Raw genomic sequence first — 17,335 nt, forward strand, 5'->3', positions numbered from 1 at the left:
AAAAAATCAATAAAATATATTTTTTTAAAAAAAGAATATTTTCTTAACAGGAAAAGGGACTTTTACATTAAATCAAGAGGTCTTAGACTGAATTGGTAAAGAATCAGAAGGGCTGCCATTAATATCAGAAACTAAAATAAGATACTATTCAGTTCAATGTTATTTACTATTGTGCCAGAAGTTCAAGCCAACCCAATAAGCAACACAGTAAGTCAACTATAGATGCAAGGGAAAGAGGAAACAAAAATATCACTTTTATATGTTCTGATTTCAAAACCCAAAAGAACTAGATAACAAGAAGTACTCAAGGTAAGCATTTCAAAATACAGGGTGGGCAAAAGTAGGTATACAGTTGTGAGTAATGAAACACGGAGATTGCTCTTGTATTATTCATTTATTAATTCTTGTATTACTTGTCTTATTATTATGATATTCTTTTGAGTTAATAAAGCTACTGTAATAGTCATAAAAAAAAGAGCTAGCCATCCTGACACGTGTGAGATGCCTCCTTTATCCTATACTAATAAAAGACAAACATGCAAATTGACCATACTTTCGCTATGCCTTAAGCCACACCCACCAGCCAATCAGAGCGACTATATGCAAATTAACCCAACCAAGATGGTGGCCGGCAGCCACAGAGCTGGAGCGAGTAGGAGGCTTGGTTGCTCCAGTGATGGAGGAAGCCAAGGTTCCCCGAATGACACGGCCGGCTCTGAGCTCCACTGAAAGCAACAAAGTTTCAATTATAGAAGGTAAATAAATCTCAGATACCTGCTTTCAGCCAGCCGTGGCCACAGAGCTGGAGCGAGCAGGAGTGGGTTGCCCCTCGCAATGCAGGAAGCCAAGCTTTCCGCAGGCCTCTGCTAAAGGCAACAAAGTTGCAATTATAGAAGGTAAATAAATCCCAGAATAGAAAAAAAAAAAAAAGAAAGAAAGAAAGGAGAGGCTGGGAGCTTACCTGGCCAGGATGCTTGGCCAGTCTGAAAATGACCCTCAGCCCCTCACCCAGACTGGCCAGGCAGCCCAGTGGGGACCCCCCACCCTAACGGGGGTGTGGCCAGCCTGAAAACAGCCATCAGCCCCTCACCCAGGCTGGCCAAACCTCCATGGGGTCCCACACTTGGATGGACATCTTCTGAGGGGTCCCACACTCCAAGAGGGCATAGGCCGGGCCGAGGGACCCCCCGAGTGCACAAATTTTTGTGCACCGGGCCTCTACTTCTTTAAATATTATTATTATTTTTTTAAAATATATTTTATTGATTTTTTCACAGAGAGGAAGAGAGAGTTAGAAACACCAATGAGAGAGAAACATCGATCAGCTCACTCTTGCACACCTCCAACTGGGGATGTGCCCGCATCCAAGGTACATGCCCCTGGCCGGAATCAAACCCGGGACCCCCCAGTCTGCAGGCCGACACTCTATCCACTGAGCCAAACCGCTCAGGGCAGTTCTTTAAATATTAAACAAGAGTAGGCAAAAGTATGTTTACAGTTTTAAACAGAGAAACAGAGTGTGAATAAAGCTGCCATAATCATAACCTGCATATCTTTCCCATATGAACTATAAACCTACTTTTGCCCACCCCTGTATTTATTTAGGAAAAACTGATACTTTGATCAATTATGTTTAGCACCAATATAAGCCCTCTTGGACAAAAAAAACACAGTAACTAAAAGAGCCACGTGATAAAAAATATGTGAAGGAAGTGAGCATAGTCAATTAGTTTACAAAGGGAACATTATCACTTCTGTAGTGTATTTGATAACATAGGGTAAAAAGGCATAATAAGGCATAATCTAGGTATTCCTATGAAAGGATTAAGTAAAATAATTTTTCATTTCTATGAAAACAGCAGCAATCTTTCATGTTCAGTGATGCAGACTGAATATGGCTATTGAAAAACAGTTGATTATTAAGTTTTAAAGTCTTCTACTTAAGAAATAACTTTGATAAACCTGAGAGTAAATTTGTTTAGAAATATTAAAGGCACAAAAGAGACTAAAAGCAAATGACAAAAGAAAGTTCTTACTGTTAGAGAAGATTCATACAGTAATCTGCATTAGCAACTGGTGTACATAATTTGGTATACTTAGAATTATAGCCTAGAAGGAAGTGAAAAATCAATATAAGAACTAAGAAAACCTAAGAGTTCAACAGTTAGATGAGTACTATGATATAAAGTTGGAATGCGGAACTAGATAGCAAATACTTTTTTATTTTAAGACAAATGTATTCTCTCACAAGGTTGTTCCATAGAAAATAAACAATTATGTGACTCTTGTATGAAATAGGAATTGTAGTCAGGCAACTAACTAAACAAAGTTAAAGTACAAAGGTAAATGAGGCAATGAGACAGGTAAACGGCCTAATCTGCAGGAAAAGAACTTAAAGCTGTGTTGGTTATCATGCTGGCATTTTTTTTTTTTTTTGGTTCTCCAGCAATACAACATGGTCCCCATGTTCTTAATATGAAATAGATTTTCTATAATGAATGCCCTGTTAATATTTCTTGTCTTTGAGCCTTTGATTTATGATACTTGCTTTTGCAAAATTATCATGTATAGATGTCATACTTTCTATAAAGGCAATTCCTATGTTAAGTTTAGAGGTGAAAATAGGTGGCATATTGTTTTAATTTTCAAATAAGTATGAAATAGAGTAACTGTATTACAATTCAGCATGCATTTATTGAGACTCTCCTAACTAGTCTCTGAATCAAGAGACCACAATAAACAAAAGCTGATTTCTTGGCTGGTAGCCTTCACATATTTACTAAGATTTAAAACTGAGTATTTATATGAGAGAATGAATGCTCCTATATTAATTTAGATCAGAGATTTACACAAAAAGCTTGCTTACACAAAATATTTTCCATTAAGTCTAATCAGTGTTCAAATTTTTCTAACTCCTGTCTCTTATGATTCTGACACATATACTCTATTTAATGTCACCCAAATTAAAAAAACAGAAAACCACTCTGAAGTCACACATCACGATTCTGACACATATACTCTATTTAATGTCACTCAAACTAAAAAACCAGAAAACCACTTTGAAATCACACGTCAAAGTAAAAACTCTAATTTCATATTATAATCATTTGTAATGTACAATTCAAATATACTAAATTCCCACAGTGTAAATTTTAAAAGCATAATTTCTTTCCTTTCAGTATTGTCCTTTTTAATGGCAGGTTAGTAGATTATAAAATAGAACTATAAGTTTAGATTCTCATTACAAACATTGCCATCTTGTCCAATCTAATAAAAGTGAAACATGGTAATTAGCCGTACCTCCGCTACCCTTCCCATTGGCTAATCAGGGCGATATCCAAATTAACTGCCAGCCAAGATGGCGGCCTGCAGCCAGGCAGCTTGAGGTGAACATGAGGCTTGCTTGCTTCAGTGACAGAGGACTCCAACATTGCCCGCCTGCCTGCCGGCCTCTGAGCTTGCAGTTTGAAACATTGCTACAAATATAGAACCTAAACAAAACCCCAGAAACCTGCTTTCAGCCAGCCGGGATCGCAGAGCTGGAGTTGAAACAGTGTTTCGATTATAGAACCCAAACAAACCAGACACCTGCTTTCAGCAGTGGAGGCTTTAGAGCTGGAGCCAAGCCTCAGAGCTAAAGCTGGCCCAGAATAAAAAAAAAACGAAAAAAAGGAGCAGTTGGGAGCTTCAGTCACCCACCAGCCTGAAAACAGCCCTCAGCCCCTCACCCAGGCTGGCCAGGCACCCCAGTGGGGACCCCCACCCTGATCCAGGACACACTTCAGGACAAACCAACCAACCCCACCCGTGCACCAGGCCTCTATCCTATATAGTAAAAGGGTAATATGCTTCCCAGCACTGGGATCAGTGGAGCCGTGAGGCCTGCCGACACCGGGATCAGCGTGACAGGGGGCAGCGCCCAAACCCCGATTGCCCTGCGGCTCTGTGTGTGACCGGGCGGGGCCACAACCTCCCTATCCGTCCTGCTCTGTTCGTGACAGGTGGGAGCTCCTCAACCCCCTGATCAGCCCTGCTCTGTGTGTGACAGGGTGCGGCGCCCCAACACCCCCCACGGGCCCTGCTCTGTATGTGACGGGGTAGAGCCATAACCTTCCCATCGGCCCTGCCCTGTGTGTGACAGTGACGGTGCCCGAACCCCCTGATCAGACCTCTCTGTGGGTAATAGAGGGAGGCGCCCCAACCCCCCCCACCCACCGGCCCTGCTCTGTGACGGGGTAGAGCCATAAGCTCCCCATTGGCTCTGCCCTGAGTGTGACAGGGTGCAGCGCCCCAACCCCCTGATCTGCCCTGCTCCGTGTGTGACAGGGGGCGGTGCCCCAACTCCACTATCGGCCCTACTCTGTGACTGGGGGGAGCTCCTCAACCCCCTGATCGGCCCTGCTGTGTGCGTGAAAGGGGGGAGCTCCCCAACCCTCTGATCGACCCTGCTCTGTACGTGACAGGGTACAGAGCCCGAACCCCCGATTGACCCTGCTCTGTGCGTGACAGGGGGTGGTGCTGCAACCTCCCCATTGACCCTGCCTTGAGTGTGACAGCAGGCGGTGCCCCAACCCCCAATCGGCCCTACCCTGAGCATGACTGAGGGTGGCATCGCAACCTCCCGATCCGCACTGCTCTGTGCATGACAGGGGGTGGTGCCCCAACTCCCCAATCGGCCCTGCTCTGAGTCCGACCAGGTGCTGCACCTAGGGATTGGGCCTGCCCTCTGCCACCCGGGAGCTGGCCTAAGCCAGCAGGTCGTTATCTCCTGAGGGGTCCCAGACTGCGAGAGGGCACAGGCCGGGCTGAGGGACCCCTCCTCCTCGCCGAGCGCACACATTTTTGTGCACCGGGCCTCTAGTACTTGAGTAAAATGATAAAATCATTCTTTCTTGATCAGGTGCAATGCTGGTGCAAACCGTGATATTTTTAGTTAAAAAGGCTGACAGTAAGGAAGAATTATGAAACTAGAAGGTCTCTGTTTAAAAGAAAATAACAGTACAGATTCACATAAGTTAGATGTTTTATAATTTTACCCTTAAGAGGACAGTAGCAATCGAACAATCACTTTATTCAGAGAAGAACAACTGTAGAAAATAAACATCTTACTGATATTTTTACCCTTTCTTGTTTAAAAGCCAGATGCTAATTTTATAAAACATATCAATAAATAGCTATAAAATCAATATATCAGTCCATAGCTCAAGGGAAAAACAAGGTTTATATATCATCCTTCTCTTTAATACCAATTTGAAAGTTGTTTTTTTTAAAAAGAAAATATTTAAGGCATAATATGTTTTAAAATCTAGCTTCCGGAAACAATTTCACGTTTTATAAATTCAACAAAAATCTGCACTTTGCTCAAAATGTAATTTTTGATTTTGTGAACTAAGACTTTTAATCCAAACTGATTTTGTCAGAGCAAAGCAAATATCACAGGGTCTGTTTCCTTATCTTTTAAATGGTGATGGTAGTACATCCTCAAGAGCTATAGGAAAGATTAATTAACAGATATAGTGCCAAGCCCTGTGCTGAGTACATAACAGGTGCTCAATCAATGACAGCTATCACTCTTCAGTCAAAGATTGGACATCTGCATGTACTCCCTCTTCCTATGTCAAATTCTTTTCTGTCAATAGTCTTAGATGTAAGGACATAAATTTTGATATAGATTCTTAAAATGACATATTCCTTTTGTTCCCTCCCTGGGGAGTCAACAGTTATAATGGTAGAGTTTATTGTTTTTAATTAATACCTAGTGGCTATTTGGTCTTAATATTTGATGATATACAAGTTTAAGACCATTTTCAAAAATGGGTTCCATGAATAAGTCTGTAATAGGTCTGAATTTTAATCCAACAATTACATAATTCTCAATATTTCTTGAACCCTTTCTTTAAAAAGTTATAAATTTTTGCTTCCTTTTATTCATTTCTCTTCATCTCTCTATCAGTATTTCTAGGAGAGGACTGAGCAATCCTACCCACATAACTAATGGTATCACCTCCATGCTCTTCAGTTCCTGAACCAATGATCCATTTAGGTAATTCTACTTTTTCTAATACAGAGAAAAAACTGGGCCATTAAAAACGGAACATTATAATAGAACAACTCTTTAAAAAAATGAACTTGAAATATTCAATTTACCTAGTCTAATTACATGATAAAATAAATCTGCTTATATAGATAATAGAGGCCCAGTGCACAAATTTGTGCACCAGTGGGGTCCCTTGGCCTGGCCTGCAGGATCGGGCCAAAACCAGCTCTCCGACATCCCCCGAGGGGTCCCAGATTGTGGGAGGGCTCAAGCCAGGCTGAGGGGCCCCACCAGTGCACAATCGGGCCGGGGAGGGATGCGGAAGGTTGGCCAGACAGGGAGAGACCACAGGAGGGCTCCAGGGCATGTCCAGCTCATCTCACTCAGTCCCGATTGGCTGGACCCCAGCAACAAGCTAACCTATCAGTTCAAGTGTCTGCCCTCTGGTTGTCAGTGCACATCATAGCGAGCAGTTCAGTGGCCTTAGCATATCATTAGCATGTTATTTTGGTTGAACGGCTGATCGGACACTTAGCATATTAGGCTTTTATTATATAGGATAGGATGTGTGAAAATCAGGTCATCACATGATATTTCTACCTCTAGACCAGTGTTACCCAAATGAACTTTCTGTGATCATGGAAAATGATTTGTATCTGTGATGCCCAATGAGGTAGTCACTAGTTAAATATGGCTACTGAAAAGTAAGATTAAGGAGCCTAATTTTTAATTTAATTAGTAGATTTAAATAGTCACATGTACTACAACAATGGATAACATAGCCTTAGACTTTCCTTTCCTGTTCTTGTTCTTTACCATTGTGAGTCTTATACAGATGCTCTTAATAAAGTCCCTGTATCAAATGCTTCTCTATTATCTCTAAGATCAAAAGAAAGAGAATTTTTGTAAAGAATTTTCAAAGCTAGCTTTAAAATGTGCTTTTTAATGAAGAGTGCTAATCAGTTTACTAAAAAATAAAATTAAAAAGAAATAGCATATACATCTCTGAGTGCTTGAAATGGAAACTTTTAACAATATATACTTTCTCCTAAATTCTTTTGTCAGCTACATAATTAGTCCCAGGGTAAGATAATGGCATAACTACAAATAAGTACAGTGCAAATGATAGCACAACCAAGCAGAATTAAGGGAAAAAATGAAAATCATTCTGTATCTGTATCTTCACTGTGAGAATACAGAAATTAACTAATAGAAATATGATAGCTCAAATGCAACAATACAATGTGTAAGTCAATGAAGAGTTGTATAATTTTTATGGGTAGTACTATTTACCTCCAAAGATTAAATCTTACCCCAATTTTAAGGGACTTTTGGATGACTACTAATGGTTCTTTTCTGTTAATCCTCAATTCTCTCTCTCTCTCTTTCTCTCTCTCTCTCTCTCTCTCTCTCTCTCTCTTCCTTCCACACTCTCTAAAAATCAATTCTGAGAGTGTGGAAGGGAGAGAGAGAGAGAAACACTGATGTGAAAGATACACATCAGTTGGTTGCCTTCGCACATATCCTGACCAGGGCCAGGATCAAGCCTGCAACTGAGGTGGATGCCCTTGACTGGAGTGAACCCAGGACCCTTCAGTCCCCAGGCTGACGATCTTTCCACTGAGCCAAATCAGCTAGGGTCTAATGGTTCTTTTCAATTAAATCTAAGATACACATTATTTTAAAGTAAAATTATTTAAAAGGTGGCCATAAGATCTCAGATTAAAATATTAGGTCTTTTAAGCTTCCTCTGTTTCTCCTCCCTAGTCTCCTCACATATAAACACAGTCTTTTTTTAAAGAACAAATGTAGGTGTTAAGAAAAACAACTATCTGTTAAAAATGAAATAATGGCCTCTCTCTGGGAATGGTATTAATGTCATCACCATCACTAATTAATTCCTCCTTTCTTCTGACTATCAACTTGGCTTTCAATACTTTGGGGATGGCGATATGGGGTAGGAGTATGGAACATGTAAAACAACCTCAGTATACAGAGATAGGATTCAAAATATTCAAGTTATGTGAGTGCAAGTTATGGATAAACTACATACCAATTTCTGAATGACTGCTGATCTTTTTGTTTGGCACTTGAATAAATATAATGATACTTACTATTTTGAGTCAGGGCTTGAAGCAGACAATCCAAGCATCCTTCTAAACTATCCTCAGTTCTGTCAACAGCTGTTATCTTCAGCTTCTTCAAGGTATCACTGAGATTATCTGCTTATGAAAGAAAAAAAAATCAGAAACCTTATTAAATATATGGTCATCATATGCTACATAACAAACAGTTAAAATAATAGGCAAAGGGCTCTCATTATAGTGAATTAACATCCACATACATACCAAAATGGCAATGGACTGTACTACTACTAATTTATTAAATAAAATTTTATCCATTTAAGTCAAATATGAAGAATTTATTCTGTATATATAAAATATCAGGAATAGTCCACAAACGGTTGCAGAACATCTTTTTCAGCATTCTTAGATCTTATTTAGCTTGTTCAAGAAACTAGCCATGGTTAATAAAAAAAAAAAAACAACAACAACTAAGGTTCCACAAAATAAAATTTAGTTTTGCAAATATTTTATTTCATTTTATGCTGCTTCTGTTGTATTTTAAAGACATAAAATTAAAATGAAGGTTTAGAAATGTTTCAAAATAATATAACTTAAAGTAACACCGACTGTAACCTACTTTAACACTGCCATTTCAAAAACACTTCAAATCAAAATACTGCTTTAAGCCAAAACATGTACATTTTAGATTATAAAACTATGCTCACCTCCTAATTATACATATTTAGGTGTGGTTTTTCTTTCTCACATCAATTATTTCTATTGATATTTAACATATTAAAACTGAGACTTTTTAAGATTCCAATAATGCATTTCAATCTAACAACTACAAAACTATTATTTATTACGTACTTAATATTTACTGAAAAATAACTATTTGAAAAACAAAAGTTATTGAAAAAGATGGTATTTTTAAATTTTTTATTCCATTCATTGGACTGACATCCTATCTAATAAAAGAGAAACATGGTAATTAGCCGTACATCCGCTACCCTTCCCATTGGCTAATCAGGGCGATATGCAAATTAACTGCCAGCCAAGATGGCGGCCGGCAGCCAGGAAGTTTGAAGCTAACATGAGGCTTGCTTGCTTCAGTGACGGAGGATTCCAACGTTCCCCGCCTGCCTGCCGGCCTCTGAGCTTGCAGTTTGAAACATTGTTACAACATAGAAGCTAAACAAAACCCCAGAAATCTGCTTTCAGCCAGCCGGGATCTCAGAGCTGGAGTTGAAACAGTGTTTCGATTATAAAACCCAAACAAACCAGATACCTTCTTTCAGCAGTGGAGGCTTTAGAGCTGGAGCCAAGCCTCAGAGCTAAAGCTGGCCGAGAGTAAAAAAGAAAAAAGAAAAAAAGGAGCGGTTGGGAGCTTCAGCTACCCGCCAGCCTGAAAACAGCCCTCAGCCCCTCACCCAGACTGGCCAGGCACCCCAGTGGGGACCCCCACCTTGAAGGGTGTGTGACCAGCTGCAAGCAGCCATCATCCCCTCACCCAGGCTGGCCAGGCACCCCAGTGGGGACCCTCACCCTGATCCAGGACATCCTTCGGGGCAAACCAGCTGGCCCCCACCCATGCACCAGGCCTCTATCCTATATAGTAAAAGGGTAATATGCCTCCCGGCACCGGGATCAGCGTGACAAGGGGCAGCGCCCAAACCCCCTGATCGCCCTGCGGCTCTGTGTGTGACAGGGGGCGGGGCCACAACATCCCTATCTGCCCTGCTCAGTTCGTGACAGGGGAAGGCGTCCCAACCCCCTGATCAGCCCTGCTCTGTGCCTGATAGTGGGGAGCTCCCCAAACCCCTGATCGCCCTGCAGCTCTGGGTGTGACAGGGTGCGGCGCCCCAACCCCCTGATCGGCCCTGCTCTGTGTGTGACAGGGTGCAGCGCCCCAACACCCCTACCCAACGGGCCCTGCTCTGTGTGTGACGGGGTAGAGCCATAACCTCCCCATCGGCCCTGCCCTGAGTGTGAGAGTGGCAGCGCCCCAACCCCCTGATCGGCCCTGCTCTGTGGGTGATAGAGGGCGGCGCCCCAACCTGCCCCCGCCCCCCACGGGCCCTGTTCTGTGTGTGATGGGGTAGAGCCATAACCTCGCCATCGGCCCTGCCCTGAGTGTGAGAGTGGCGGCGCCCCAACCCCCTGATCGGCCCTGCTCTGTGGGTGATAGAGGGCGGCACCCCAACCCGCCCCCGCCCCCCACGGGCCCTGTTCTGTGTGTGATGGGGTAGAGCCATAACCTCGCCATCGGCCCTGCCCTGAGTGTGAGAGTGGCGGCGCCCCAACCCCCGGATTGGCCCTGCTCTGTGGGTGATAGAGGGGGGCGCCACAACCCCCCCCCCCCCCGACGGGCCATGCTCTGTGTGTGATGGGGTAGAGCCATAACCTCCCCGTCAGCCCAGCCCTGAGTGTGACAGTGGCGGCGTCCCAACCCCTTGATCCTCCCTGCTCTGTGTGTGACAGGGGGCAGCGCCCCAACTCCCCCATCGGCCCTATCTCTGAGTGACAGGGGGGAGCTCCTCAACCCTCTGATGGGCCCTGCTCTGTGCGTGACAGGGGGGAGCACCCTAACCCCCTGATGGGCCCTGCTCTGTGCGTGACAGGGGGGAGCTCCCCAACCCCCTGATCGACCCTGCTCCGTGCGTGACAGGGTAAGGAGCCCCAACCCCCCGGATTGGCCCTGCTCTGTGCGTGATGGGGTGGTGCCGCAACCTCCCCATGGACCCTGCCTTGAGTGTGACAGGGCGCGGTGCCCCAACCCCCCAATACGCTGTACCCTGAGCGTGACTGGGGGTGGCATCGCAACCTCCCGATCCGCCCTGCTCTGTGCATGACAGGGGGCGGTGCCCCAACACCCCAATCGACCCAGCTCTGAGCCGGACCAGGGGGTGCACCTAGGGATTGGGCCTGCCCTCTGCCACCCGGGAGCAGGCCTAACCCAGCAGCGCGTTATCTCCCGAGGGGTCCCAGACTGCGAGAGGGCACAGGCCAGGCTGAGGGACCCCCCCTTTCCCCCCGAGTGCACAATTTTTTGTGCACCGGGCCTCTAGTATAACTATAAATATATAAAATCCTGATTTTACATTTTAAAAATGTATTTAAAAATTTGTATTAAAAATTATATAACATTTATAAACTAATTTTAGATATCTAGGAAGTTCCCTAATTTATGGGGAGAGGTTTTGTTTTTCATAGCCGGAAAACAAACAAACCAGGAATAATTTTATTTTAACAAGAAATTTGTTTTATTAAAAACTATTTTCTTTAATTCTTCTGAAAATATTCCCTTTTGTTGTTTTATTAAGTAACTCCAGCATAAAAGGTGAGACTGTTCATTAGAAAAAGCAAACATTACGTTGACATACTTATCCTCCATAGAAGTACAAATGTTTGTCTGCCTTTAGACTTATAAGGTATTTGGCCTTAAAATTATTTAGAACGAAGATAGAAAATTTACATGATTTGATTAATTTCCTTTTGGTTGCAAGAATGCATTTTGGGGGAGGGTAGTGTTAAGCTCCAAGAGAATAACTGTCCACTGTGCCACATTTCTGGCTTTGATATGATTTGTACATAGCACAGTCAGTCAAATCAGAAACACAAGACAGCCATATCAGGCATTACGGAAAGTGAAAAAATAAGTAGTGCAACGTAGCCACATCTTCTGCTTTTTAAAAGCTTCACTTCTAACTGGTAGATGAAGAATAATATAAGCAATGAATAATAGATACAGATAAGGCCCTAATTCCTGAGACACAAATGCCAAAGAATTTAAATGAGAGGATAGATCATATTTAGCTTTTTAGCATCTAGTACAGTTTCTCTGAAATATGAAAGTGCTTATTACTTACAATGATCTGGAAATTTTCCCTAGAATTCACTTAATCAGTTACGTACTGAAAGCTAGAATATGTACTCAGCGCTATACCACCATTAAGAAACTATAGCAGAGAGTGCTGCCTGGTACATTTCATTGTGATTTTTTAAACTTAACATATTCAGATCTATAGACAGTTATTAGCTAGTACAACTATCTAACATGGTTGGGTTATAAATTCATTCCTGAAGAGCTTACATCTATATAAAGCAAGATACAGGTAGTCCTTGCTTTGCACAGCTCTGATGTACATGAGATCTGTGTGAATTTTATTTAAAATGGTACTGTGCAAACTGCCTGTTGAGTGGAAAGATCCTGGACTTTGAAACACACATGTCTGGATTTATCCCAACGTTGGCACTTATCTTTCTGGGCAAGTTACTCAGTTTCTGAATTCAACTTTCTCACCTTACTAAAAATACAGGTAGTAATAACATCTATTTCACAAAGTAGTTGTAAATATCACATAAAATAATATATGTAAAATTTTTAAATTTATTTTAAAGAGAGAAGGGGGAGAGAGAGAGACATTGATTTGTTGTTCCATTTATTTATACATTCATTGGTTGATTCTTATATGTGCCTTGATCAGAGATTGAACCTGCAACCTTGGCATGTCATGGCGATGCTTTAACCAACTATGCTACCCTGTCAGGGCTATCCATATAAATTTTAATCTCTATTTCCAAGGCTGAAAATACAGTCATTTGGGGGAAATATTATTTTGTATTGTGGGTTAAAACCAAACAAAGGATATAGTGCTACTTGTATTATTTTAACCAAATCATGTAGTGAGTACTGAGTTATTGTAGCAGATTATATTTTCCAAAGATGACCACAAGCAATATCTCTTGCCCCACATATTCTTCTAGAACTGGCTACACCCATTAAGAATTGGGGAGTTCACTTCCTGCTGGATTTGCACATGCCTATTGGTAACCAGTAGAATGCTGCAGAAGTGATGCTGTGTGATTTCTTAGCCTCAGTCTTAAAAAGCAATGCTGCTTCCACCTTGTTTGTTGAAACACTGGCTTCTTGGAGCACTAAGTTTAAGACCCTGAATCTGCCATGCTGGGAGGAAAGCCACATGGAGAGACCTAAGGTCTCAGGTGGTCAGTCCTAGCCTTCAAGTCCTTCCAGGCCAGTCCCCAGACGTGTGAGTGAATGAACTATCTGATGATTCAGATGATGCCAGCCTCAGCTATTGAATCACTCCCAGGGACACTCCTAGACTTGGAGACTCTGCATCCAGGCTCCAGACCTGGTGGAGCAGAGACAAGCCATCTTCAATGCGCCCTTTGTGAATTCCTGGTTCAGAGAATCTGAACTCAATAAAATGGCTTTTGTTTTATGTCAGTACATTTGGGGTGGTTTGTATATAACATTACTAATTGGAATAGTTATAAAACTTTAAAGATACATTGTCTCAGTAAGAAACAGATTACAGTGGAACGTCCATTCTCTTGCTTAATTTTTTCTAGAAGGTTGTTCAAGCAGCAGTTTGGAAACCAAATCGTTTTTTCCCGTTAGAAATAATGTATATTGAATAAATCCATTCCAGACCCACAAATGATTCCCTGTTTTAAACTTTCTTAAATACAGTATATGTCTAATATACTGTTTAATCTGTAAATAAACACTTCTTAAGTTCATTGAACCACCCCCTACTAGCTTTAACCAAATCATTTTCAGCACTAGTTTTAGAGGTGTCTTTCTGTCAGTATGTAGCATTTTTGCTTGTTCATATATGGCTGCCTCTGAATGCTGTCCCCGGCTAACTGTTTTTCAGTTATCCAAATCAACTCAGTTTTCTACCTCTTCAAGTGCCTGTGCCCTGATTTCTTTCACACCCTTAGCAACATCAGCACTTGTGATGGCCTCTTTATGTTTTAAAGCTGTGCATTCCCTCCTTTGTATCCTGAGATACTCTCTCTGTCCTGCTGAGGTATCAGCCTGAAAGAGTTTTCTGGTCTAAAACTAAAGTTTAGTTCCACAACCCAGACATTTTTTCTGTGAACAACTTGGTCAAGAACTGAATTGTTCAAGATGGGAGACGTTTGAGAACCGGGGTTTGACTGTACTCACCAAAGTGGGAACTACTTGCTAAATAAATGTTTACTGAGTTTTTCTTTAATTTCAAATGAGAAATTCATTCCCCTATTCAGTTAATTTAACAAATGTTTACTGGATACCTCCTATGTGCCAAGTGATAGGTATAGTGCAATGACTCTGCATTATACATCTCAGGAGGATATGTTCTAAGAACCCCCAGTGGATACCTGAAACCGAGGATAGTAGTGAACCCTATATATACTGTTTTTTCCCCCTCTACATAAATATCTATTGTTAGGGTCGCTGAAGGAAGTACGTATGAGGTCAGAAGTAGTAAAGAATGATGAATTTCTTAGGTCATCTGGAAAACCAGATGGGCTGAGCCCCAAAATAGTGCCAGCACCCGGGGACTGGGAGACACAGATTTTAAAGGACTCCAGGTAGGCTTTTTCTGGGTGAAGAATTCTCTCTGGGGAGGTCCAGAGGGGAAAGATTGTGGTCTTAGCAAATGGAATGTGGTCTAAATGAAAAGGAATGTCAGTAGCGAAATGACCTAAAGATCAGTTTCCCAAGGAAGAGGGTATCGATTCGATTTTTTGATCAGACCTAACATCTATGATAAAATTTAATTTATAAATTAGGCACATAGAATAATAACATAAAAAGTAGGACATTTATAACAATGTACTCTAATAAAAGTTATACTCTATCAATATATCTTATTGTATTATATTCACTTTTTCACTTAAAGCAGGGGTGAGGAACGTGTCCTGCCTGTGGCCTGTATAAGCCCTGAGAAAACATTTGGTCTGGCTCTGCCAAGGCATTAGGGCGGGTTAAATTAAATGTGCCTAAATATAGCAGGCTAATTTTTAAGTTGATAAATGACATTATAAATATCCAAATGGCCCTTGGCAGGAAAAAGATTCCCCACCCTTAACTTAAAGAAAGTACTTAGGCTTCTCTTTGGCATATCTGAATTTCCAGCACCACTGTTCTTGCACTTTGGGGCCTTTAATAAGTAAAAGAATGGTTCCTTGAAACAGTTTTGCAGTACCAGGGCAGTCGATCTGATAACCACGATGGGTACCAAGTGACTAATGGGCGGGGCGTGAGGAGAGCATACAGCATGGATAGCTGGACAAAAGGATAATTCACATCTGGGGTGGGACTGAGTAGGAAGGCACGAGATTTCATCATGCTGCTCAGAAGGGGGCGCATTTTAAAACTTATGAGTGGTGTATTTTTGGTATTGCTGTTTAATATTTTTGGATTGTGGTTGACCACAGGTAACTGAAACTAAAGTGAAACCACAGAGAAGTGGGGGACTACTGGAACTAACAAGGTGCATAATATAGTGGGGGAGCATATAGCTAAACAAAAAAACTAAACAAAAGAATATTAGAATTTGTGCATGGAACCGTGAAGGTTGGATGCAGTGTTAGAGAATGACCCTGGAGGATTAATGAAGAGGAGACTTAGAGTGGGCAAAGATGGTCTCTGAGGTGGAGACATCTAGGTTGAGACTTGATGAGGAAGGGATAGCAAGCAAGGAGTACTGGGGATGAGATAAAGGAAAGGAAAGAATTTTAAAAAGACCCATGTGCCAACATGGGTAGTATTCAATAAGTCCTAACTGCTTTCATTACTTATTGACTGGTAGTTTTGATGAATTGCTATAATTTGACTAACATTATAAGTCTTATTTATTTCCTCAGTGTTGTGATAGTTACTTTTTATTTTAATAATACGAACTTAGGCCCTGGCTAAGTAGCTTAGTTGGTTAGAGCATTGTCCCAATATGCCAAGGTTACGGGTTCGATCCCTGGTCAGGGCACATGCAAGAAGCAACCAGTGAATGCATAAATAAATGGAACAACAAGTCAATGTTTCTCTCTGTCTCTGTCCTCTCTAAAATCAATCAATAAAAAATAATAATATGAACTTAGTTATTATAGTATATTATTTATACTTTATTTTAGAAAAATCAACTTCATATCCAGTTAATAAGATTAAAGAAGTATATCTGAGATATCCTTCAACTTCTTTTTAGTTTATAGAAGAGATACTTTTATATATAGTTTCTTTATCTTTAGGAAAAAAAAATCAATTTTTCAAAACTATTTTTTTCTAAGGAAATAAATATTAACCTTCGTTGTGAATGATGCCTTAGAATTTTTAATAAAGTATTGGTTTATGTTTACTAGTAATTACTTGTTATACTAGGCATCAATAGAGCATGCTACTGTTATTTGATGTACTTTTTTAAGGCTACTTTTTCCTGGGCTGAAATGGAAAATAAATTATTTCTAATTTTATAACAGAGGATTCCATCATGTTTTTCAAATTGTCATGAGCTAGCAGTGCACAAAAGTCTATTAAAGTGTATACCTTACTTTGAAGTAAGAAAATGCCTGAAATTCTAATATGAGAGCAGCATCCTGGGGCAGGGGTGGGCAAACTTTTTGATTCGAGGGCCACAATGGGTTCTTAAACTGGACCGGAGGGCCGGAACAAAAGCATGGATGGAGTGTTTGTGTGAACTAATATAAATTCAAAGTAAACATCATTACATAAAAGGGTACGGTCTTTTTTTTTTTTTTTTTTTAGTTTTATCATTTCAAACGGGCCGGATATGGCCCGCGGGCCGCTGATCCTAGGGGGTGCTCAGTATCCTATTAGGGCAGTGATATGAACCTTTTGCGCTCAGCACGTCAGCATTTTGAAAAACCCTAACTTAACTCTGGTGCTGTGTCACATACAGAAATTTTTTTGTTATTTGCAACCATAGTAAAACAAAGATTTATATTTTTGATATTTATTTTATATATTTAAATGCCATTTAACAAAGAAAAATCAACCAAAAAAATGAGTTCACGTGTCATAGGTTCGCCATCACTGTAGTAGGTTGTTCACGAGATCAAAACTCTTTGCATAATACAATCAAGACATTGTTTTTTTTCACTGTGTTGACATTTGCACTGATAATGGTGCAAAAGCAGTTGTGGGTAAAAAACTGCTGATGCTTTAGTCTGTGTAAATCAGGGTAGTAGTAGCACCAAACTGTATTAGTAGTTATGATATTCTCTTTTTTGTTGTTAATCCTCACTTAAGGATATTTTTCCATGGCTTTTTAGGGAGCGTGGAAGAGAGAGGGAAAGAGAGAGAAATATCGATGTGAGAGAACCACATTGATTGGTTGCCTCCTGCCCCGTCCCCGACCAGGGCCCCGGCTGGGGAGGAGCCTGCAACTGAGGTACATGCTCTTGACCGGAATCAAACCCA

General features: G+C 41.2%; 1 protein-coding gene across 7 annotated transcripts in view; it reads right to left on the minus strand.

The window, feature by feature from the left end:
* Nucleotides 1-17,335, minus strand: part of RAP1GDS1 (Rap1 GTPase-GDP dissociation stimulator 1) — a 144,412-nt gene that overhangs the window by 114,632 nt on the left and 12,445 nt on the right. For 5 of the 7 annotated variants that reach the window (XR_009448690.1, XM_059665013.1, XM_059665043.1 and 2 more), the window contains exon 2: nt 8,152-8,262. The exons of 1 other annotated variant lie outside the window; for it this stretch is intronic. Coding sequence is in view for 5 of the 6 variants with exons in the window: in XM_059665013.1 (XP_059520996.1) it covers nt 8,152-8,262 (111 nt within the window). In the remaining variant the exon portion in view is untranslated. The remainder of the gene's footprint in view (nt 1-8,151; nt 8,263-17,335) is intronic. One more of the 7 variants, XM_059665023.1, reaches the window with a different exon arrangement.

The sequence above is a fragment of the Myotis daubentonii genome, chromosome 1 (genome assembly GCF_963259705.1).
Source record: "Myotis daubentonii chromosome 1, mMyoDau2.1, whole genome shotgun sequence".
NCBI lineage: Eukaryota > Metazoa > Chordata > Mammalia > Chiroptera > Vespertilionidae > Myotis > Myotis daubentonii.